This window comes from Callorhinus ursinus, unplaced genomic scaffold, assembly GCF_003265705.2.
Source record: "Callorhinus ursinus isolate GAN/ISIS: 27379988/994484 unplaced genomic scaffold, GSC_fseal_2.0 scaffold23, whole genome shotgun sequence".
Lineage (NCBI taxonomy): Eukaryota > Metazoa > Chordata > Mammalia > Carnivora > Otariidae > Callorhinus > Callorhinus ursinus.
The window spans coordinates 2,734,710-2,760,973 of NW_027397085.1; the positions used below are offsets into that span (position 1 = coordinate 2,734,710).

At 35.4% G+C, this 26,264-nt stretch overlaps 1 protein-coding gene across 20 annotated transcripts in view; it reads left to right on the plus strand.

Annotated features, from left to right (window-relative positions):
• The first annotated feature begins 634 nt into the window (after positions 1-634).
• The window catches only part of WDR41 (WD repeat domain 41), a 99,101-nt gene continuing 73,471 nt past the window's right edge, over positions 635-26,264 (plus strand). For 19 of the 20 annotated variants that reach the window (XR_012382019.1, XR_012382027.1, XR_012382015.1 and 16 more), the window contains exons 1-6: positions 636-975; positions 3,203-3,318; positions 14,434-14,482; positions 16,121-16,252; positions 18,668-18,730; positions 24,351-24,462. Coding sequence is in view for 1 of the 20 variants with exons in the window: in XM_025892733.2 (XP_025748518.1) it covers positions 925-975; positions 3,203-3,318; positions 14,434-14,482; positions 16,121-16,252; positions 18,668-18,730; positions 24,351-24,462 (523 nt within the window). In the remaining 19 variants the exon portion in view is untranslated. Of the gene's footprint in view, positions 976-3,202; positions 3,319-14,433; positions 14,483-16,120; positions 16,253-18,667; positions 18,731-24,350; positions 24,463-26,264 lie in introns of all 20 variants that reach the window. The other variant, XR_012382031.1, reaches the window with a different exon arrangement.

Consider the following 26,264-nt stretch of genomic DNA (forward strand, 5'->3'; position numbering starts at 1 on the left):
TGGGCATCTTGGCTCTTTCCACAGTTTGGCTATTGTGGACATTGCTGCTATAAACATTGGGGTACATGTACCCCTTCGGATCCCTACATTTGTATCTTTGTGGTAAATACCCAGTAGTGCAATTGCTGGATCGAACGGTAAGGAGCAGTAGTTTTGGAGCATGGAGATTGTATTCCATTCTCAGCATAGTCACTTCCAAGCTGTTAGCCTTAGACAAACTAATCTTTCTGGACTTTGGGCTTTTTGGTTTTTGTTTTCAATAGAATAGGGCCTTTAGGATTACCATTAGAATTGATGTGAAGCCTTCCTTAGCACGATACCTCTATTACAGCACACAATAAATGTTGGTCAGATTTATTCTGGTGTACACACGTGCTACTGGATTAGTTCGTATGCAGAATATACTGAAGTACACCTTCTCCAGTCAGTTCTTTAGGAAACTGGTGGGGGGTGGGTGCTAGTTTTCTGGTACCCCAGCCAAGTGAAGGTCAAAAGCCAACCAAAAATGAGGAGTACTATTGGTACTGGTTGTTTTCCGGGCTCCAAGTGCTGTGCTACACATTGTCCACCAGGGGCCGCTGAAGCCACCTAAGCTCAGAGCGCAAAGTAGGGGAGGCCTCCGCGCGTGCTCACTGGGTGCTGCGCGCGCCTCTGAACCTCCTGCGCCACTTTAGATTTCGCCTGCTGTTTTCCTGGTGGCTTCCCCAAACCAAACCTGTGTGGCTGAGTACGGCAGCGCTTTGGGGACAAAAATCTTTCTCTTCCCTGGGCTCGGCCTTGTACTTAATCGTTCCGTGGTTGAATCGGGCGGCAAGTATTTGTGTCTCCATTGCGCTGCTATCCAGGAGGTAGGGGGAGGCTGAGCCCGGCGTTGAGTTCGGGCTGACTGGGGCTTGGGCCCAGCGAGTCGGTGCTGCTGCGCGGATGTTGCGATGGCTGATCGGGGGAGGCCGAGAACCTCAGGGACTGGCGGAGGTAAACACCCAGGCGACCCTGCCTGCCCCCGCAGAGGCCGAGCTTGCTCGAGCGGTGGCTTCGGTCTGAGCCCTGCTCCAGGTCCAGCCGCTGGGGCCCCATGCAGAGGCGGGGCCTGTGGGTTTGGAGGCCGTCGAGGGCGTGTTTGGCGCGCGGGGGAGGGGGGATTGGCGTGGATAGGGACGCTCTGACTGTAGCTAGTGGGAACTCCTGATTCCCCTAAGACCTCGAGAATTAAATATCCCCTTTTCAAAAGGAGGAAACTGAAGCTGATATGATTCAACAACAGGTTCAACAACTAGTCTTCTCCGTACTTAAACTAGCTTCATTTCAATTATAAAATTATCTGACTTAACTAGGAAGCAAACTTTGCAACTTTCTCGTTTATTAGAATTGGTGTCACTTCCTAACATCAACTGATGCTTGCTCAGGGAATAGAAAATCTATTTCATTATTTATTCAACAACAACAAAATATAAAATTATTTTAAAAAATTAATAATTTGCTTCAAAGTCAAGAAAATTATTTTTTTAATTAACTATTTTTGGTAACAGTCACGCTTTCTTCATGGGCCTGAATAATTGGATTGACTGTAATTTACATTTGAAGTGTTGAGAATAAAATAATTTTAGAATCTTAAAAGGATTGAGGTCTGGAATTGATTTCGATTGCCACCCGAGAATTAGAGTTTGTATTTGGATTCCCTTTTATTTATCATAGGAAATAGTTGTTTTGATTGTTTAAAAAGTTGGGGTTGTAAGTCAGCAGCCTTACTTCTCACTTTTAACTTCCTCATACCTTTGCAGTTGAGGCTTACTGTCTATTAAAAAAAATATTTCAAATCAGGTTCATTTCAGATAGGCTGAAATCTTAAACATTAGGGAATAGTTGTAGATAATTATATATGTGACATGATAATTCTGTTTTAACCCGATTATTTGATTAATCATATAATTTCATTATCTAATTCTGCCATGCCTGGTGAACTTTCATTTGAGGGAAGTGGTATACAGTTTTCAAATTTCTCACTTTTGCTTTTCTTTTCAGAACCACTGCTAGAAATGAGATGGTATAAAAAGCACCCACTGCTTTGGGGGTGATTTTTTTGGAGAAAACATTTACGCATGTTAGGTTACACATTTTTCATGTTAAAGTACTTCACTTGTATAACCATTGTGAATTCTACTTTGTCAGAACCAATGATTTTCCTTAATTTATGCAAGAACTGCTTCTAGTTTTAGCAGTATTTCTCTGCTGGGATGATTTTGCCCTTAGGGCATATTTGGCTATGTCTGGAAACATTTTTGATTTTCAGGATGGGGGAGATTAGATTTCTGTTGCATCTAGTATGTGGAAACTAGAGATACTGTTGAATATTCTACACAGAATAGTCCTCAACAGCAAAGAATTACCTGGTCCAAAATCTCAATAATGGCAAGTTTGAGAAATTTATCATGAAATAGTACTGGGTTTGACTATAGAAAGGGGATAGTAAGAGCTACCTTACGGCGGAATAGTTGAGTGAATTATATGCCATATGTGCTTCGCACAGTGTCTGGCATATGGGCTGTGACCTAATTCTCTGTAAATGTTAGCAATTATCTTTATCAGTATTATTGTCCAAACTTGAATTTATTGAATTTATCAGCTCTGAAAGATTTCATTCCTTCTTTTATTCAGTCAGCAATCATGTATTGAGTGCCTATAATGTTTTGGGCACTGTTGTAATCTGTATTTACCCTTTTGACCTGCAGTTTTGTTTCTGTCAAGTTTTAATTGAGAAACACTCATTCTAAATACTGAATTGGATTGGCCCATTGATTCTTTTAGGTCAGGTTTATTGAGGTATAATTTTTAAATATAAAATTCACCTTTCTGCAAATTTATGGTGACTTGAAAAAACTAAAATTTATGGCAAGGGTGAGATTTTCCCCTCTACTTACATTGTTTTTAGTTAACAAGCTGAAGAATGACGATCTGAGTTTAAGGATATTTAGATCAGTTCTAACATGATGTGGATTTGTAGTAAGAAAAATGTATGTTAAATTGGTAGTTAATTGATATTAGGGGAAATAATATATAGTATTAGAACATGGTATCTTACAGCTCTTTAAATCTTGTATTCTTAGATGTATACCATGCAGTTTTATTTCAGTATGGTCTTTTATCATAAATCATTTAATCTCTTTCTCTTTTGTTTTTCTTTTCTTTTTTTCCCCAATGCAAGAAATCTCCTTTACAGACAATAGGTGAAGAACAAACCCAGAATCCCTACACTGAACTGCTTGTACTGAAAGCTCATCATGATATTGTACGATTTCTGGTGCAGTTAGATGAATACAGGTAAGAAGCTCTAGTTGTCCAATTGCCTACTGTTTGGAAAGAATTTTTAGGGAATCACATATTTAAAAACAACTTCATAATTAATATCTTTTGTAAAAATTTCAAATCTGATCATTACTAATATTTATTAGAAATCGACATCTGCATCTTGATCAAATATGTGCCAAAGTCATTTTTTGCCCAGAAGTCAGGGTGTCATATCTGGTGACTTGATGGTGATTCTTGTTTGAGGTTTTTTTGTTTTTTGTTGTTAGTGCTTAGAAATGTTTTTTTGTTAGTTTTGAGGAAGGGAATGACTTTAAAATTTGAGTGGGAGTTATGTTAAGGTGAACATAAATTTCAGAAACAAATATAGGGAATGTTTAACTATGAAGTACCTATTAGGAATGTGCTATTTTTAGTGGAAGGTAAGGTAAGTAATCTGAATGTTTTGTTATTGAGGAAATCCTTTTAAAATGTGTATTATTGGGCGCCTGGGTGGCTCAGTTGGTTAATCGACTGCCTTTGGCTCAGGTCATGATCCTGGAGTCCCAGGATCGAGTCCCGCATCAGGCTCCCTGCTCAGCAGGGAGTCTGCTTCTCCCTCTGACCCTCCCCCCTCTCATGTGCTCGCTCTCTCTCACTGTCTCTCAAATAAATAAATAAAATCTTTAAAAAAAAAAAGTGTATTATTTACTTTCTTGTCAACATGTTCAGTGTTGTGTTTAATTGCAAGTAGAGATGAGGTATGTAGGTCTTAGGACTGTAGATTTAGCTTATTACTGATCTTTATATCTGTTTATTAAGCCCTTATTCAACTAAATGCTTAGTAGCATGTAGCATAAAAACAGTTAATTTTGTAACTGTTTAATATTTATCTTCTCTAGAATCTAAACTTCGTGGGGGAGGCATGTTTTTCTTATTCACCATAGTATCCTTAGTACCTGGCACAGTGCCTTACGTGTAGCAGGTAATTAATAGATAGTTCTTGAATGAGTGACTCCCCAGACTATTAAGTGTGCGTGTTGCCTGCCATCCTAACTCCCTAACCCCCTGTTTTCCCTATCAGTTTTCCCATTCTCATCTCTAATTTTCTCTTTTACCTTTGATAACCATCTTTTTTTTTTTTCCACTTTTGACTCCATGGGTGACTGCTCTTGTGATTATTCCTAATTCTGATCATCACTTCTAATGTCTATTAACCTTGTTTTCTCTCTGCTTTTTTTTCCTATGTCTTTGGTATTGCTTTTACCATGTGCAGTGCAAGTGTGACACCACCTGGAGTTAGGTCAGATTTTACAGGTTAGGGGCATAGTCCTGCACAGCACTTCCCTCTCCTCAGTCACCAGCTGCAGTCTCCAGGGGTGCCAGGCCACCCCCACTTCTGACCAGCTGGCCCTCAGGTTTGATACTTACTAGAAGCACTGACAGAACTCAGGAAAGCAGTATTCTTAGGATTACAAATTTATAAAGGATACAGTCAGGACTAGCCAAGTGCAGAGATGCTTAGGACCAGGTCTAGGAAGGCCTTAAATGCAAAGCTTCTGTGTCCTTAGAACATGTCACCCTTTCAGCACATCAGTGTGTATTACCATCAAGGAACCTCACTCAAGCTCTGGGTATCCAGAGTTTTTATTGGGATTCATTACTAGGAATGATTGAGTCATTTGCCACCCGATTGAACTCAGTTTCCATCCCTTCTCTCCCTGCCCTGTCCTCACACTCCAATGCCAGGTTGAGAAGTCAGGCTAATATCTGTGGCTCAAAGCACAACCCTCTAATTACGTGGTTCATATTTCCTACATGGCCAGACCCTATCCTTAGATTGTCTAGAGGGCCCACCCTGAATCATTTCAGGGTCTGGGGAGCCCAGCTCCATTCTAGAAACCAGGGACACAATCCAGCCAAATTATTTTACAGCAATATGTTCCTCAGCTTTTGCTCGAGAAGATTCGTTTCTTATATATATTACTAGCCTATCAACATTGTTTTGTTGTGATATGAGCCAGCCAAATAATAACATGTAAACAATAGTATAATAATCTTCAGACTTTTTGGTAGTATTCATTGTTGATATGTTCTGAGACATTGTTTATTTAGCCAGCCAGTCAGATCTTTGAAACTAAACATTTCTGGAAATATAGGATATTTGGACAGCTAGAGTTTTTTGTTATTTTACCATATTAAGTTGCTAGGTAGGTTTTAAAAAACCCAAATGATTTCTTAGGCTATAATCACTGATATTTGGGTCTTAAGGAATCCTCAGATCATGTTGTCTGAGAAAGTTAAAAAATATACAATGTACTTTCAGGATGCAATCTTTAAATTTTTATATAAAATAACTGTTAAGATTCCATTTTTGTTGTTATTCATCCTGTGAAATGTCCTGTTGGCTCTTATTACATAGAAGAATCTGCAGAAAAGCCCATCTCGTAGAATAATGATAATTGTGCAAATGCTGATATTTGATTACATGTTCCCCACAGTAATGCTCCTGTATAAATCAGTTGTTTAATGAGGTAGTAAATGTTCTGTAAACAGTAAAAAATTATAGACAAATATATCAGTTCTCTATTGCTCTCTCAAATACCACCCCAAGCTTAGCAGTTTCAAACAACCTGCTATTTACTTAACTCACTAACTGCAGGTAGCTACTGAGGGAGGCTCAGCTGGGTGGGGTATTTTTTTTCATCTGTGCCCGGATCAGCTGATCTTGTTTAGGATTACTTAATGCATGTATGGTCAACAGGTAAATTGGCTGGGCTGGATGGTTCATATTGGCCTCAGCTGGGGTGACTGGGCTTTCTCTCTGTATGGTTGCTCAAGTGCTTGTGCACATAGTGATCATGGAGTTCTGATATGAGCGAAAGGGCGAGCCCTGATGTAAAACTCTTCCCAAGACTCTCTATCATGTTTGCTGCTCTTTCATTAGCCAGAGTGAGTCAGGAGCTTGCACAGATTCAGTACCTGGATAAATAAACTCTACCTCTGGAGGGGAGAAGCGACTAAGTCCTGTTGCTAATGCTGGTGGACACAGGAAGGGAGGATAATTTGTGGCCATGTTTGTTACCGATCACACGGAATCTGAATGCCTCGAAATAGATGAAAAACCTACATTTTGGCTTTTGCAGTAAAGTGAAGTTTTTACTACATGAGTCACATTTAATTCTTTGTGCTCAAGTCGTTGCTGTGTCAAAATTTACATCTAGTTAGATACAAGGTTTTCCTGTCAGTGAAAGACCTATAGAAGTTTCAATGTATGTTTGTTTTAAAAAATTTAATTCTGCCCTGAAAAACCCTGAAGGAGTCACTACTGGTAAGGAAGATATAAGAAATCTACAAACTATATAAATACTTACTTAAATAGAATTAAAAGCATGGCATTTTCATTCTTAATTTAGTAGTTTAGATAATTTAGAATTATCTTTACCATTGCTAATGTACATTATTTGTGTATGGTCACATTAGAGAAATATATATTATACTTTTTATGTTTTTATTTAATTTTTGTGGACCTTACTACATTCTGGTTTTTTGGTCAGCTGTTGTAATCCAGGTTTCACGCTTCAGGTCTTTAGATAATATCATTTTATTGAGAATTTTGCAGAAGGATTTTCTTGTTTTCTTGGCAGCTCAGCTAAAATCAGTGAGTGGAAAATTTTCACAGATTGGTTTTTGAAGATACAAAATAAATCCTGTATAACCTAACAGACAGCTGCCTTTTCTTTTCTTCTTTAGTGTTTTTTGAACATGAAGTGAGGGTCATATTGATTGGGAGATCACTAGAGAAGGCTAAGCCTCAGCAAGAGTCTTCCAAAAAATGGACTGTGCTAAAATTGCATGTAATACTCTAGCATTTGACACATTAAACTAAATGGAGTTCATAACACATTTTAAGAATAGTTTTCTTTGTTGCTTATTTGACCATTCCTTGCTCCTCCAGGAAACAGACAAGGTTATGTAGGATGGTGATCATGACTGGAAAAAAATTAGGTGACCCATGAAATGCCAGACTGGAGAACAGAATGTGCCCCTAGGATAGCTGGTCCAGCTGTACATTTACAAGATACTAAACAAACTCATCCAGTTGGATAATTCACTAACAACAAACATTATGTTATATCTTTAAGGAAGTATTCTTTTTTTTTTTTAAGATTTTATTTATTTGACAGAGAGAGAGCACAAGCAGGGGAAGCAGTAGGCAGAGGGAGAGGGAGAAGCGGGCTCCCCACTGAACAGAGAGCCCAATGCAGGGCTCGATCCCAGGACCCTGGGATCATGACCTGAGCTGAAGGCAGCTGCTTAACTGACTGAGCCACCCAGGCACCCTATTTAAGGAAATATTCTTAAGCTAAAATTATCTTTCTCATTGACATTCGGAGAATAGAAATCAGTAGTCAAGGTGATTTAGACCCTTTTCATACCTGAGTTCCCTGCAAAGCAGATAGGAAAATGGAATTAAACACACAAGTGGTTTATTAGAAACATCAATGAAAGGAAAAGGGAGGAAGCAGGATTAGACAAGGGGAGCTATCTCAGACTGTGTAGATCTGACAGTCTCTCTAGGCCCAGTGGGGAACTCTGGAGGAAAGAATGCTCTTTAGAGGAATTCTGTGTTGGATAGAAACAAATGGGACTTTTAACCCTGCCTTGCTTAGTCACTGGCTGAGGGTCATCCAGGAACGTACTTAATTTCCTTTGGCTGGGAGCCAACTGAGATGGTTATGACTTTGGCTTGAAAGCCTGAAAGTGAACAGCTGGAGGCAGGTAACCACATTCTTTTTTTTTTTTTTTTTAAGATTTTATTTATTTTTTGACAGCGAGAGAGGGAACACAAGCGGGGAGAGGGAGAAGCAGGCTCCCCCCAGAGCAGGGAGCCCGATGTGGGACTCGATCCCAGGACCCTGAGGATCATGACCTGAGTTGAAGGCAGATGCTTAACGACTGAGCCACCCAGGCGCCCGGTAACCACATTCTTGAGAGCTGGGCAGCTTCGTCTCTTGAACGGCTATCTGCAAGATGTATATTGCCTTTCCTATACAAACTGTATCTTGGGATCAGTAATAATCAATGAGAGGAAATTTCTCTTTATAGAAGAATTAAAGCTAGGAAGGATCATGAAATTGGAATAATGTAATTTTGCAACCTCTGATAACAAATTTAGACAGTTTATTGATGGTTGTTAATATCACATGCTCATAAAAGACTACCAGAAATTACATTTCCTGTTGGAGTATGCGAACTCCCCATGAAATGGCCCTACCAAAAAGTCAAATTTAAATCTGATTAAGCCTCTAGAACTGTCAATTTACTGGAAATACAGAGGACAGAGGTGCATGTTGAATGACCACAGAGGAAGGAAGCTAGCAAAATCCAGACTGAGAACTCTATGACATAAATATTTAATTGCAAGGAGAAAAATAGGAAGAAGGAATCAGTAGAATAGAAGAGACTTCAGAGATACATCAACCACTGCAATTATGAACTTTATTTAGATCCTGCTTCTCATAAACTTAAAAAAAATCCTGAGACAGGGAAATTTGATCCTTGAGTATGTGGTGACATTAAGAAATTAAATGGTAACTTTAGTTCTGATGTAAAGGAGTTCTAGAAGATACATATTGAAATATTGTCTGATGAAAAGTAGTTACTGGATTTGCTTCAAAATAATCTGCAGAGCGGGGTTTGGGTGTGTGTACAGATGAAACCATATTGGCAATGAGTTGATAATTATTGAAGAGAGATGAGTACCTGGGATTTTTGTTATGCTGTTTATACTTGGATGTATGTTTATGTTATCCATAATGAAAAATTGAAGAATGGTATATATTTGATAGAGAGGAAATAAAAATGCCAATTTAAAAGGTATTTTTGTTTCAGAATAAAACTTTTTCTTAGATATTATGTGCAAGAATCATAAAAACTTAAAACATAAAAACTAATAACTGGCAAAAAGCTGGGTTAAACGATGTTGGCTTTGATATATAACCGTAGTGGGATTTCTGATACTTCATCTTGTGTTAGGTAGCCTTATTCACCCAAATCACTGGTATGCACCTGGACATCTGCAAGCCTCCCACTCAGATGTAGGCTTCCCTGAAAAATAAGAGCAAAGCACAATGTTTCCCCTATAGAAACAGATAAATCCTCAGAGAAAACCCTGCAGGGTCCTAACTGAGCATGCTCAGTTCATTCTCATACACTCATTTATTTGACCAGCCAGGCAGAGAGAGGCCAGGGATGTTTCTCTAGTAGTAGAAATTCTTTCACAGAAGTTTGAGCTCAAGGAATGGAGGTTTCCCCTGATAGAAGTCCTAGGGAGTTTTGGGTTTCTAATATTTGTAAACTTTGATGTAGTTTAGCTTTCTGTTTGTGATTTGGGGAGGGAAGAATTTATGAAGGGTTTACCTCTCCTAATGACCATGAAAACTATGTGTATGTGTGTGAGCTAAAAAAGGACCTTAGACATTGAGATATTAGAGGTATGTTAATGTATGCATTTTTCTTAAGAAAAAAAAGTTTGATGTTCCAGTAAATCTATTGAAAGGATCATTGATATCAATGTGTATGGTTCATGAAAACGCTTTCAGGTTCCCTTCCGCTTCTCTTACAAGTTTCCACATACTTCTCTGATTTTCTTCAAGTAGTTCAAGCATACCAGATAAGTAAAAATCTATTTTAAATGGAAGTTTTCTATCTTTTCAGTTTGGTTGGGTTTTTGGTATTGTACCATTTTTCATTTCTATTTTATTGTAAAAAATATATACTATTTTAGTTGTATCGTGCAACTAAAGTACTTGTGGATTAGGTGAGGAGTTAACCACAGGATTTTTTATTTTGCCATAATAATATTCTCTTTTTATTTTTCCAGTGCTTTATGGTAGATATTGAATACAGGAAGTTTTATGGACTGTACCTTTCATTATGTCCTCTAAGGTTATATTTGAATCTGTAGCACCTTTGACCTAATTGAAATAAATTCAAATGAATAAGAACTATTAAATAAGCCCTTAAGTAATAGACATAGGAATTACTTGTGAAAATATTTTGTGTTATACAAATCTTTGTGAAGTTTTGCTGTACTTTTCAGTGCACAGTTGGCAAGAATGAGAGTACTTTCTCTGAGATGTTCAAAGGGAAGGTGTTTAAAAGGAATGACTTCTATAGATTGAAAGGAGTACAAATGAGAATTCTCAATGGATTCATGATCTGGACCCTATAGCATCACTTAGTAATGTAGACTGAGTTCTTTAAGGGCAAGAACTAGTCTACTGTTCTTTACATTCAGTATCAAATATATATTATCAAATATACATATAGTTACATTTAATGCTTAATATATAGTTAGTGTTTAATATTTCTTGAATGAATGAGTGAATCATCAACTCTCATGATAAGTTTAGTTCTCATAATTAGGGTAGGAGAGGATGGAACATTCTAGAAGCTCTGCTATAGGTCTTCATTAAATCATGTTTCACCTTGTTAAACTTCTTTTCATGCATATAGTTTTTGCTGGGTCATTTATTTATTTATTTTTAAAAGAGTTTATTTATTTGACAGAGAGAGAGACAGCTAGAAAGGGAACATAAGCAGGGGGAGCAGGAGAGGGAGAAGCAGGCTCCTGGCTGAGCAGGGAGCCCGATGTGGGGCTCGATCCCAGGACTCCGGGATCATGACCTGAGCTGAAGGCAGACACTTAACGACTGAGCCACCCAGCTGCCCCTTGTTGGGTCATTTAATCATATACTCTCAATGAGTGTTTTTGAAGACATGGTTTCAAGTGGAAAGATATATATAAGTATGGGACAGCAACATGAAAAGAAAAGGAATTTATGTGTGTGTTGGGTTTCTGGGTTTTAAGTTTTTTTTTATTTTAATATTTGTTTTGACAGTATATTCATATGTTAATGATAAAAGGAAAAATGAGGTTACTTTAATACACTTAATGATTACCTATTTTACAGAGCCCTTGCAACACTTAAATGTTTGCTTATTCATTAATTTATTCATTGAAAAAGCATTTCTTTGGTGCCTTAAACCTCCTAGAGATAATCAGAGATTTGTTGGACTCGAAAATGCCAATCATAAACACCAATAAATATGGCAGTTACTATATTTCATTGATTCTAAGAAGCCTGTTTTTTTCCCTATTTTAAGATCTCTGAAATTTGGAGATATCATAAAATTGTTAGTGTCTTTCAGTTATAATTGGCAGTATAGAATGTCTTATACTTGATATCTTAAAGTTGATGAAATACATTTCTAAACAATCGCTGAATTTTGACATCTTGAAGCAAGATCCACATGTAATTGATCTTGACATTTCCCTGTCACCTAGCATGAATCTCACTAAATACATTTTGTACTAATCGGTAAGGAGTGTTTCTCTTAAAATCTTAGCTATAGACTTGAATCTGGATTCTGTGAGTTTAGAATGTTTTAAAAAGTTACTACATGTAATTTTAATGCAGTACAGCCACAATTCTTCCTTCCATTGAATAGTTTAAACCTTACTGGCATTTTAATTACTCCCTTTTTTATAGTTCATGACTTCTTTTAGCAATTACAATGTATCTTACTATTAGGAATTCTTGGGTTGAATTGTCATTTCTGATTTGCAGATGGCTGAAGTGTGTGCTTGACTGACTAGGATGAACTGATTATAGTTTAAGATAAACTGATAAAGTGTAGCTAGTTTTCAATTATCCATCCTAATAGCATGGATAATTGTAATTTGCAAATGATCTCCCAACCCTTTATTCGTTATTTTATGGGTGATACTAATATGTAGCAAAGTTATATTGGTTTGCTTCATGTTTTCTCTTTAGAGGAGGTAATAACAAATACTGAAATGGCAAAAAAAGAAAAAGGCAGCAATAGAGAATATATAAGAAAATTGAAAGGCCCGAATATCCACCAACTGGGTAATTGACCTCTGAGCAATAAAAAATTGGCTGTGATTTCATGCATTACATTGAGCATTGTTTAGATTTAACTTTTGTTCACTACTGATTGAATTAAAGTTTGAGGTGAAATGCTCTATATCTCATTTCTAAACTCTCAACCGTTCAATCGTCTCTCATTGTAAACTCATGAGATTCAGACATGATAAAACAATAATGAGAAGTTAAAAATCAGGGTTAGAAAAAAGTATGTATTTTAAACCTGCAGTCTTCTAGAAAGGAGAAAAGCAATTATAAGAGTTTCAAGAATCAATAGAAATTGATGTTTTATACCAAAGAAAACTTAAGACCTTGAGTCCTGCCTCCCCACCATCACTATACAAATAAAAAGAAATCAATAGGCCTAGAAACATAAGCTATTAAAGATTGACGTTCAGCAACTGTTTTTGATACTTAGGCATTGTTTCGTATTCTGATTCAGAAAAATGTATGTTATTAAATAAGAAATTGTGTTTTTAATTTAAAAATGTTTTCTTTTTAATCTCCAGATTTTTTATATACTTCATTTTGAAATAATAAATGTTAGGCATGGATTTAAAAAATAATTCTGCATGTGATTTCTTATTAGCTACCTAGGAAGTTCTAAAGGTCCTTCCATTAAAAAAGATATATAGTTCCATATTAAAAAATTGTTAACAGACTTTGGTGAGGATGTATTTAACTAATTTCCCATCTCCTGAGTAATCTCTTAGCTCCTATAGTAGGAAATATAATTGAAGGATTTAGAAATGAATACTGAAATGAGTATGGGAATTGTCAGAGCCAGTGAAGACAACAGTTACTTATGGGACTCCGAAACTGAGCATGAGATATTAGAACTTGAAGCTCAGTTTAGAGTTTTAAGGAAATGGCTGAAGTAGTGAGATTTTATGGAACTCATATAGTGGTAAAATTTGTTAGAATTTCCTGATACTCTCAGTAACAAAGTAACTTTTGTGTCTTAGTGTATCAGTTCCCCAGTGATAGACCTGTATGGCTAACAATGTTTCCTGTAATGAAGACAAGGCACACCCAGATTTTGTGAAACCCACTAACAGTCTTGCAAGGAAGAACACATTTTTAAAATGTCACAGCTCCCAGTGGATTATCATTATTAATGTTTTTTTTAATTATTATTATTAATGGTTGTTAACTATAAGGGGCCAGTTATGCACAGTTCATAGCTGGCTTTCTGTAATACCACTTCTTTCCTTTTCAAAAAACAAACCTTGAATTTAGGTGAATGAAAGTGATTTGGGAACAACTTTGGATCAATTTTGATTCATTAAAGAATCATTTACAAACATATACTACTTTATTAATAAATTACTTGACATGCTTATGGTGTGATTTTATACCACGTGTTGGGACATTGCTTGAGAACAGTGCTTTCTTGATACTGTAATGCATTCGCTATGATGAGTAATCGTGTACAACAAATTATTTTTCTTGGCATTCTTTGTATCATGGATATCTTCTACTCTACAAAATGTATATGATTGTTCCTTTATGTATAGTGAATGGGAAGTAAAGAGGAGGGAGAAGCTATAACTGAGTTCATCACAGCTCTTTTCTCATGGCAGGAAATAAACTTCCCTTTACCTTTTTGCATTTCAAACATTTTCACTAAAAAACAAACAAAACAAAAACTCTCAAAAAACCTCAAAGCTTCTAAACTAAGAACACAGTATTTACATGAAAAGACTAAGAGCCAGGTGGAGCAAAGGAGAGATCTTGGCTTTAAATAGTAAAGTTAAAATATCTTTACAGAGAAAATAATAGAAATAATGAACTTATCTAGAGACATGATTCCTTTGTTCCACTCTTGGAATATCACTTCCTATCAGTGAAGCTCTTCCTCAGTTTGGTTTCATATCACCTGTCAGGGTTTAATCATATTTTTAAAGCCAGGAAGGACTTTAAAGATTATTTATAGGTCTCCCTCTTTCTTACAGTTTTAGCAGTTGATTCATTGTAATGCTGTGAATGGCTTTATTTATCTTTGGACCTCAGTACCTGGCATAAAACCTAGAAGGTAGTCCATAATTATTTGTTGAATTAGCTTAACTTAATCAGCCTTAATGTTAGTCAAAATACCATTAATAAATTCTGATAGTTCTTAGAAATTTTAGCATATAAATGTCACCAGAAATTTCTTTTCTTTTTTTTTTTTTTAACCTTTTTCTGTACCCAGATTTGCGTCTGCTGGTGATGACGGAATTGTAGTTGTGTGGAATGCCCAGGTGTGTATTAATTCTATGTGAATTGTGTAATAAAGACATGACTGTATAGTTGAGTTTGCATTCATAAACATTATTTGGGTATATACCTGCATATAAGTATACTGAAACTAATTAGTACTTGGAAAAGGCTACTTACGATGAATCCATTTAAAATGGGGGGCCAATATTTCATAATAGAGAAAGTTTTAATCTTACTGAACAAAATTTAAGTTATCAGCAACTATGTGCTGACTCTGAAAATGAATCAAGTGTTGATTTATTTTTGTGGGAGTTAGAATTTTTATTTCAAACTTGTACGATAGCATAATGTAATAGTCTTCTCATGTTTGACTTTAATAGGAATGTAATAAAAGGCTAATTTTTTTTCAAAAATATTTAAGGCTTCACCAAATTTTTTTTTAAAGATTTTTTTTAAAGATTTTATTTATTTATTTGAGAGAGAGAGAATGAGAGATAGAAAGCACGAGAGGGAAGAGGGTCAGAGGGAGAAGCAGACTCCCTGCTGAGCAGGAAGCCCAATGTGGGACTCGATCCCGGGACTCCAGGATCATGACCTGAGCCAAAGGCAGTCGCTTAACCAACTGAGCCACCCAGGTGCCCTCACCAAATTTTTAAGGCTGATCTTTTGATATTCAAATTATTCTCCTTTGAAACGTTTATCTTCTCACTGTTACTTGGATTGTTATCTGGGCTGACTCTTTCAGATCCTCATTTCTCAGTGGCTTTGACAGTGATTAAAGCAGTTATTTAACATTATGTTCACCATGTTCATGAAATCCTGCAACCTTGGAAGGATTTGCAATTTATGTTACATTTACATTGGATTTTTTGTGTTTACTACTTGGGAAAGTCAGTGAGAGACTGATAGCTGAAGACACTGGATAGATAGGAATGAATAGCTGTTGATGTTAGAGATGGAGTGGAGACTGACTTTATGAATGGTTGAACTACTACTCTTGGATGTGTACAGTATATGTATTGTGTTGTTATGCTAACTTTTATTTCCTTCAACAATATTTTAACTTTGGAGGTTAGATAACAAATACTTGGATAATGAGAACTCCATATTTTTTTCCTACAGATTAGTTACTGATTTTTTTATGCTTAATTTATACAATTCTTAAAACCATACGGTGTGGTTTTAAGAATATCCCTTTAGGAGTAAATCGGAGGGGGAGACGAACCATGAGAGACGATGGACTCTGAAAAACAAATTGAGGGTTCTGGAGGGGAGGGGGGTGGGGGGATGGGTTAGCCTGGTGATGGGTATTAAAGAGGGCACATTCTGCATGGAGCACTGGGTGTTATGCACAATGACTCATGGAACACTACATCAAAAACTAATGACGTATGATTAACGTAACAATAAAAAAATTTAAAGAAAAAAGAATAGCCCTTTAAATTTTCATGTAAAACTATGCTAAAAATTGGTATTTTCTATTAGAAAATAATTATTTATGGCTACTCTTTCAGTACCTGTTTAGATTCTATTTGATTGCTTAAAGTTAAGTTATAACATCTAAGTAATTAAAAATGGAATTATGTTATTTTCACATGGTGATTCTTCTAAATGTCATTTAAGATTATTTAAGTTATAAATATGATATGAGCCTATTGAAATTTTTATTGGTATTTCAGACAGGAGAAAAACTTCTGGAACTTAATGGACACACTCAAAAGATAACAGCTCTTATTACATTTCCTTCCTTGGAAGCTTGTGAAGAAAAAAACCAACTGATCTTGACAACCTCTGCTGATAGAACAGTTATTATATCCTTAAATCTGGAAGAAAGTGAAATAGCTATAGTGACCCAAGGGACCAGTACATACATTATTAGATTTTAGCCTTTGGGGGCTTGTCTGTACATTCATTTTAGAAAAAATGATTTTGCTCTAACCTTAATAATACACCTCTTAAAAGTATTAGGCATCTGAAAAGTATTAGACTGGAAATAGGTTAAAGGCTTATTATTGATGGAAACCCCATGACTAAAGCTGTTCTTTCCAGAGTTACTATTATATCAAGTTATAGAAAATGGAGAATTTGGGCTTAAAAGTACTTACTTATCTTAGTTTGTAAGATATTTGAAGAAACAAAGATGAGTTAGACTGGAGAATAATTTACATTTTTGCCTGTACAGTATTGTACAGCAAAAGAAATATAACGGCCCCAACCCATAAGAACCTTCTGAACATCTGAGCTTGGCAGAAAAGTGAATTACCATATGCTTAGTGTTTAATATTTAGTTTTTAAAAATAATGGTAAAGTTCTCTAGAGAGCACTTACGTGTGCTAGGCATTGTTCTATTTAACATATATTACATATGTTTTTACATATGTTCCGTATTACATATATTAACATGTTTAATTCATATAAGTATTTTTATTCTCATTTCCAGAAAAGAAAAGAGAGGCACAGAGAGGTTAAGTAACTTGCCCTAGGTCATACAGCCACTAGAGGGCAAGCAGTCTGACTGGAGGGTCAGAACTCTGAACCACTGTATATTATTGCCTTCATAAAATACTTCCCTTAAACAAATTCAGCCTTTAATATTTATATGAGGAATTAGATTTGTGAAGCCCTCAGCCAAATACTTAAAGGAAACTGTAATCTTACTTTAAAAAAAAAAAAGGTATCCAAGATTAGCTTTAAATAGTCTGTGCTTATCTGAGAATTCTGTTTAAATAGTTTGAAGCATTAGGAAAGTAAGTTTTGGAGTATGCCCAAAGGGGTAGGTGTTTCCTGGGCTTCTACAGAACCAGGACATACCTTATTATACACTTTATTATTTTTTTAAAGATTTTATTTATTATTTGAGGGAGAGAGAGAGAGAGAGAGCATGTGAGCGCATGTAAGCCTTAGCATGGGCAGGGTGTGCAGAGGGAGAGGGAGAAGCAGACTTCCCTGCTGAGCAGGGAGCCCGACCTGGGGCTCAGTCTCAGGACCCTGGGATCATGACCTGAGCTGAAGGCAGATGCTTAACTGACTGAGCCACCCAGGCGCCCCATAACATACTTTAAATGAGTTCATTAGCTCAGGTGATTTCTAGACATTGCCAATAGGTGAAAAAATTTCAAGGTAAGATTTACACGTGGTAAACTGTATTTTGTGGTGATGACAGTGTTGCATAAGCAGTATTACATATATTTAAGTCAGTAATTTTATTACTACTGTTCCGTTGAGACAAATACTATTTTAGGGCCTAAGCTTTTTGTTTGTTTTCAGTATCAGTATAATCTCCAAAAATAGAATTTAAAATACTTCGTTTTTATTAGACTATTCCTAAGGTACTATAATAATGCTTAGAGGCAAATATTAAATTGCTGTTACAGTATGGAGATGAGTAGTTGAAACAGTATCAGTATGAACTTTACTTTTAAATGATGGTATTGAGTCATTTTCTTCATTGAATTTTCTTGTTAAAAATAATTCCAGGCTGCTTGAGCCTCCACTATTAACAAACTTTATTAAATGTTAAAGATAAATTTTTAATTTTAGTCAGGTGATAGTCTTAAGTTTATCCATATACATGGGTGTGTATGTATATATATATTTGTATGCATGTATATAAATGGGTGCTCAGACATGCTGTAAAATGTATATGTTATCTTAGGAAATGGGGTGAAAAATTTGAAAATCTTTACCCTCCTTAAGTCAAACTAACCTTGGACACTTAATGGAGGTCCTCTAATTATTTTAAATATGTTTACAAGTAATACACTGTAGCTGGCTTCTTTGAATTAGTATAACAGTAGTAAATTCTGCCATGCATGTTGAAGGAGCTTTCAAGTAAGAATTAATGGAGTTGATAGTTTTTTAGTATAAATACTTTATGTTCAATGTTTATTAGGTCATGGTGGACTATTTTGGAGAATAAGTTTGAAATTTAAACATTTGTAATATTTAATGCCCATAAATATTCAGTATTCAGACCATTCATTCTGTTGACGTATAGTTTAATAGTAAAATTTGTCTCGAGCTTGTTTTAGATTGTAAGCTTGCTATGCTAAGTTGATAACTTACTATATGATTTAATTTTAGTAATAGTATAAATGCTAAATATTTTATGCTTTATTTCAAGATTTTTCTACCTGAATGTGTAACATTTATAATTATTAGAAAACTTACCTCCTAATTGAGATTTTAACGTTCTGTTTAGAAATTATTTCTTAACAGAAGTTTAGTTATGGGATTGTGATACTGGCAGACAAGTTCGGAAAGTATCCTGCTTCCAGTCTACTGTGAAGGTAAAATCTTAAGCTGTTATTTTACGATAATGTTTTTGTCTCAGAAAAAATGTTTAATAAGTTAGATGAAATTACTTTTGTTGGTTTTAAGTATGATTTCTTCCACACATACCTACAGCCATTTGATTGTAAGACTGGATTTTTGAGTGCTTATATATTAAATGTTAGAATGTTTGAATTTGAATTTAGGTCAAGGGGTGAATATATAACAAAAGGAAAAGGATAGTACCTCGTATGTTTCTTGTAGCTAATTCTAGGGAGAGATGTTACCTGCGGAATGGCTATACCAGTAGCTAGTCTGGGTTTTTTTTTTGTACTTTGAATTAAAAACATGGATTTATTTGTCCCTCAATCTATGCTTTTTATAAGGTCATAAAGATGAGACAAATCAATTACTTCATTCCAAAGAAATGTTATATGGCTAATTGGCTACTATTAGTTTCATTAATTTTACAAACAAATATTAGTTGGGGCTTATTACATGATAGGAAGTCTGCCCCATGTTGGAGAGGACTTGGTGACTTTGATTCCTACAGAAGAAATCACCTTGGATGTTCTTAGAAAGTGCCACGGTTTTTCAATAATGTCAGCAAGTTTGAGGAGAGAGTCTTGTAAAATGTGATGTTTCCTTATTTGTTTTAATTTGTCTTTATATTGGAACTAACACTTTTTTTTAATGTAAAAAGAATTGCTGTGTGCCAGTAATCAAGGTATTTGATTTTTTTCCTAAAAAGCAGCATCTATGGTAGACATCTTGTGCTACCATTGCTATTCTTATTATCAATTTAGTAGAGTTTCCAGGGAAGAAAGTGCCCAGAAATGCTTGTATCCAATTTAACAGTGGACTCTCTTTGAGGAAATTATTAAAGTATTGATTTGATGAGAATTTCTATGGTTTATTTGATCTGAAAAGATGCTTTTTTAAAATTCCCTAAAAAATATTCTTGCTATTTGACAGAGGTCATAAGGTTTCAAATGAAAATACATGAGTGAAGGAATAGAGAATAGGAACAGGAGAAAAAGTTTAGTGTATTTTGGACAAATTCCTTTGGTGAACTGTCTATAGGAGCTGATCATTAAGAGGTATCTTATTCCAGTATGGTGAAAGTACTTTTTAAAGAGGTTTTACTATAATGTTAGTTAGATGTTTGTATTTACTCCTGCTGTGATCATGTTTCACATAAGACATTGTTAAAAATAGCATTTCACTCATTTTATTTCACTAATTCATTCTTCTTGAAGAGATAATTTATCAAATTCAGATCCCTAATATAAGAAATACTGTTATTCATTTTTTGAGCTAGTAAAGTCTTTATAAGGGTTCGTATTAGCAAGGAAATGGTGAAGTTATGCTTCATAATGCTTATAAAAATAAGCATTTTTATTGCTGTTGAGGTATAAATTGAAGATATTCCTAGAAGACAGTTTGACATTATTAATGAAAATTTTATTTTTAGTTTTTAAAGATTTTATTTATTTGAGAGAGTGAGAGAGAGAGAGAGAGAGCACAAGAGGGGATAGGGTCAGAGGGAGAAGCAGACTCCCCCCCCGCCCCCGCCACCGAGCAGGGAGCCTGATGCAGGACTCGATCCTGGAACTCTGGGATCATGACCTGAGCTGAAGGCAGTTGCTTAACCAACTGAGCCACCCAGGCACCCATTAATGAAAATTTTAAAATGATTACATGAATTGACCCAGAGATTCTACTTATAGAAAACTCTTTAAAGGAAATAATTTTAAAAAAAGGCAGAGATTTATGAATGGAAATGTCTATTGAAGATATATTTTATAAATGAATGATTGGCAGTATCCTAAATGTCTTACAGGAAAATACTTAAATTGCAGTAGATAGATATGCTAAAAATGGTATTTCAGAGAATTCATAAGGAGTTTGGAAAATTCTAATAAGGTGTTAAGTGAGAAAATAAGTATATTATCCTTAACAAAATACTAGCAAGCCGAATCAACAGCATATAAAGAGGATTATACATCATGACCAAATAAGACTTATTTCAGTTTAACATCTGAAAATCAATAACTGTAATATACCATAGTAAGAATAAAGGACAAAAGCATGATCATCTGAGTAGATGAAGAAAAAGCATTTTACAGACTTCAGCACCCTCTCATGGTAAAAATAGTCAACAAACTAAGAAGAGATGAGAACTTCCTCAGCATAACAAAGGACATTTGTGAAAACCCCAGAGCTAACGTCACATCAATGGTGAAAGACTAACTGGATACTTTTTCCCCTGAGACCAGAAAGAAGACAAGGATGGCACTGTTCAGTGTTATGGGCAATAAAAAAGAAATAAAAGGTGTCCATATTGAAAAGGAAGAAATAAAACTGTATTTACAAGTGACGTGATCTATATACTAAATCTTAAATTCATAGCCAAAACTATTAAAACTAATAAATGAATTTAGCAAGGTTTCAGTACACTATATCAGTATACAAAATTAATTGTATTGCTATACACTAGTAATGAACATCCAAAAATGAAACTAAGAAAAAAAAATTAAGAAAAACTAAGGAAGTGAAATGAATTTACAGTAGCATCCAAAAGAATAAATTTACATAGAAATAAATTTAAAGAAGAAACAAGAGAGTTGCACATGAATAACTACAAAACATTTTTTAAAATAAACTGAGGAAATGGAAAGTCATTCCATATTCATGGATCAGATTTAATATTGTTAAGATTGCAGCACTAAAAAAAAAAAAAAAAGATTGCAGCACTACCCAAAATGATCTGCATATTGGACACTGTCTCCACCAAAATCCCAGCAGACATTTTGCCCCCCAGAAATTGACAAACTGATCCTAAAATTGATATGGAAGTGCACGGGACCCCAGAATAGCTAAAACAGTTTTGAAAATAAAAAGCAAAATTAAAAGAGTCAAAGTTCCCAATTTCAAAATTTATTACAAAGCTATAGTAATCAAGACAGTGGTACTGGATAAGGAGGATACACAGATCAGTGAAATGTAATTGAGAGTCCATAAATAAAACCTCACATATTTGATCACTTGAGTTTCGGCAAGGTTGCCAAGACTTTTCAAAAAGAGCAAAAATAGTCTCTTCGACAAATAATGCTGGGTCAACTGGATATCCACATACAAAAAAATGAAATTGGATCCCTGCCTCATGTCATATATAAAAATTAATTCAAAATGGATCAAAGATCATAATAAAAGCTGAAACTGTAAAAACTCTTAGAAGAAATATGGGAGAAAATACTTGTGATCTTGAGTTAGGGATCTTGGATGACACCAAAAATACAGTAACAAAAAAAAAAGTGATAAATTGGATTTCATCAAAATGAAAAGCGTTTAGGGGCGCCTGGGTGGCTCAGATGGTTAAGCGTCTGCCTTCAGCTCAGGTCATGATCCCAGGGTCCTGGGATTAAGCCCCACATTGGGCTCCTGGCTCATCGGGGAGCCTGCTTCTCCCTCTCTGTCTGCCTCTCCCCTTGCTCATGCTCTCTCTTTCTGTCAGTATCTCTGTGTCTCAAATGAATAAATAAAATGTTTAAAAAAAAAAAGAAAAGTGTTTATACTTCAAAGAACACTATCAAGAATATGAAAAGATAACCCATAGAATGGGAGAAAATATTTGCAAATCATATATCTGATAAGGAACTTGTATCCTGAATATATAAAGCACTCTTAAAACTCAACAATAAAAAGAACCCAATTAAAAATAGATACTGTGGAAAAACAAACTGAGGGTTCTGGGGGGGTGGGGGGATGGGTTAGCCTGGTGATTGGTATTAAAGAGGGCACATTCTGCGTGGAGCACTGGGTGTTATGCACAAACAATGACTCTTGGAACACTATATCAAAAACTAATGTATGGTGATTAACATAACAATAAAAAATTATTAAAAAAATAGATACTGTGAAAGATATTTCTCCAAAGAATATATACAGATGGCCAATAATCATGTGAAAAGAAGGTCAATATCATTAGGTATTAGAGAAATGCAAGTCAAAACCATAATGCAGTACTATTTCATATACACTAGATGGCTAATATCTGAGACAGGTAATAACAAGTGAAAAGGAGACAATGGAACCTTCATATGTTGCCACTGAAATTGTAAAATGGTCTAGCTACCTTGAAAGTTGTTTGTTCATCAGAATGTTAAAGAGTTATCATTTGGCCTAACAATCTCACTAGTAGGTATTCCTATTTCATTGTCAAGAGAAATGAAAATGTATGTCCACAGAAAAACTTGTACATGAATGTTCATGGCAGCACTATACATAATACAAAAAGAAAGTAAATGTCCACCAACTGAGAATGGACAAATGTACTGAATCCATATAGTGGAATATTATTTGGCAAAAAAAGGAACAAAGTACTGAAATATTAAACATTCAAAAATTAGGGTAGGAACTTTTTTTTTTATTACATTATGTTAGTCACCATACATTACATCATTCGTTTTTGATGTAGTGTTCTATGATTCATTGTTTGCGTATAACACCCAGTGCTCCACACAGAACGTGCCCTCTTTAATACCCATCACCAGGCCAACACATCCCCCCACCCCCTCCCCTCTAAACCCTCAGTTTGTTTCTCAGAGTCCATAGTCTCTCATTGTTCGTCTCCCCCTCCTTTTTCCCCCCTCTTTTTTTCTTTTCTTCTGTCTTTTTTTTTTTTTTTTTTTAACATATAATGTATTATTTGTTTCAGAGGTACAGGTCTGTAATTCAGCAGTCTTACACAATTCACAGCGCTCACCATAGTGAACTCTTGAAATATAAACTGCATTATTTTCAAACCTTTTTATTCCAGCAGCTTTAAAAGCAACCCCACCCTCTGCTTAGACAAGACCACCTTTTCTTTTTTATTCTTCTCTGTCACTCTTACCTTTGTGCTCAACTCAGAGTCATGGATGGGCAGAGTACAATTAAAGGTGTGGACTTTAAACTACTATTCAAGGTAAAGGACTTCTGTAGACTTGAAACACTCATTTTCCTAAGTTAAGGATGAGGAGCTATTAATTTGACAATTACATAAAAACTAAGGTCATATTTCCATTTTTATTTTTAAAGGAAGTTTGTTTAAGCCTTGGGTATTATCTATTACTGAGTATCAAATTACCTCAAAACTTAGTTGCTTAAAACAGTAAATATTACCTCAGTATTTGTGGTCAGGAGTAAAGAGCAGCTGAACTAAGTAGTTCTGGCTCAGTGTGTATTATGAAGTTGCTGTCATCCTAAGGCTTGACTGGGGTTGGAGGTTCCTAGGGGGCTCACGTGCTTGGTAAGGTAGTGCTGGCTTTTGTCCAGAGGTCTCACTGTTTTGCATGTGCATCTTTCTCCATATGGCTGCTTGTATGTGTTCGCCCTAGAGTGAGTGATCTCAAGAGGGAGCTAGGAGCAAGCCACCATGTCTTTTATGACGTAGTCTTATAAGTCACACACCATCCCTCCTGCCACATTCTATTTGTTAGAAGCTAGTCACTTAGGAGAGCCCTCATCCAAGAGTGGGAGACTTAAGCTTCATCCCTTAAGAGAATGGTAGCAAAGAACTTGTGCACATATTTGAAAAACACCAGTGAATGCTTGAAATTCTAAACTGATTTACATTTCACATGAATTTTGCAGTGTTTAATTGTTCTTCAGAGACTAAATGTTTGGCTCTCTGGTGGGAATGACCTATGTGTGTGGAACCAAAAATTAGATCTCCTGTGTAAGACCAGTCACCTTTCTGATACAGGTAAGAAAACAAATCAAAGTAATTATGAACCATGATTGATGGGCTTTAAAAGACATAATGAATCTTCAAAGAGACTTTCCATGAATACAGAGGTTAATATAGGGGATTTTTCTTTTCAATTCTGAATATATCCTGTACCGTATTTCTCCAGTTCAGGTTCATGGTTGCGTAAAATATATTTCCATCTCAAATTGGAGGGAGATGATCCTGCCCCTCCTCTTGGCCTTCCCTTCCATTCTAACAGCATTTCGCAAAAGTGGTCAAGAAAAACCTTTTCATTTATGCCCTTGGGCTCTGTTCCTAAACTGAGTTTGATGAACACATTGACACGTGGAATTAAACCTTTCTGACTTTATAATAGCATTTCCTTCTTTATTTGTGGGGTTATTGGACTTTGAATAGATTCCAAAGGATGACTTCATTTTACAATTGGTTTTGCTATAAAGTTCATACATTGTGCAGACTTACTAATAAAATTCTGTTTTCTCAGAATTTGGTTGATATTTTTGGTTTTAACAGAAGAAAATCAGTTTTGACTTCTGATACCAAGGATCTTAAAAAAATAAAACTAAAAACTATTCAGAGTAAAAATATTTAAGTATAAATGAGTAAATTTGAGTAATAACCTTGAAGTCATGTGATACACTGTTAACTATGTTTGTTTCTGAAAGTAATCAGATAAACCCATGGACATTGTAGAAAGAACATTATTAAGCATATTGATGTCTTACAGGTAGCAGGAGCCCTGTAAATTTAATTTACAGTTCATAATTGGAACTAACGCATCTCCACATAGATACTATAAAATGTTAGAAAACCAACGTGATGTCTTAGCAAAACTAAATCCATACTGTTCTGGGATTACAGTTTTACTTTTCCATTGAATGTTTGATCACTAGTAATCTTGGTGGTATCTAGACTGTATTTTCAAATTTCCTATTATGAGTTACATCTCTTTATTTACATATATATTTTCCTTTGTGTTTCTTACATTAGCTTGTGGCTACCTGTGAATTTTATTCCATGAATTATCAGTATCTATGTTGTGAGATACTGAAATCAGGGCTAACGAAAATGTTTTGTATGTTAGTGTAAGGAACCACCTATTACTGTAGTCTCCCTTTCTTTTACAAGTTATCTTGGAGTACTGCTAGGTAATCACAGTATTGCCCTATTTATCAGTGTCTCGAGAGATAGTGGAAACCTTTGAGAAAATCTTTTAGAAAGCTTTGAGAAGACCATAGGGTACCATTGGTGAGCTTTTTGTGATTTGGGTTTTCCAGATTACAGGATGCCATTGAATTAGCAGTGCTCTTAGACCTTTAGCTCAGGAAGCTTCTTTCATAAGGCTTGCTTGATTTTAGGCTAGCAGGGCTTCTGGGGGCAGTTATTCTATATTTGGAAATAAGCAAGGATAGTCCTATTACAATGCAATGGAAAGAACCTTGGCCTAGAACACAGATATCTTTCCTTTTCCAAAAGCAGTATGTTCTGTGATTTGTACATTAAGTTGCTGCTTCTAGATTGCTGAGTTTCCAGTATTTTCATTATTTGATAAACATTTTTTTTATTCGAGTATAGTTGACACAATGTTACATTAGTTTCAGGTGTATAACATAGTGATTCAGCAATTATATGTTATACTGTGCTCACCACAAGTGTAGCTGCCATCTGCCACTGTACAGTGTTATTACAGTACCATTGGCTATATTCCTTGTGCTGTACCTTTTATTCCTGTGACAATGTTTTAATGAGCTGTTTACTGCATCTAGAATTCTCGTCTTGCTACCTCTTCCCCTGCT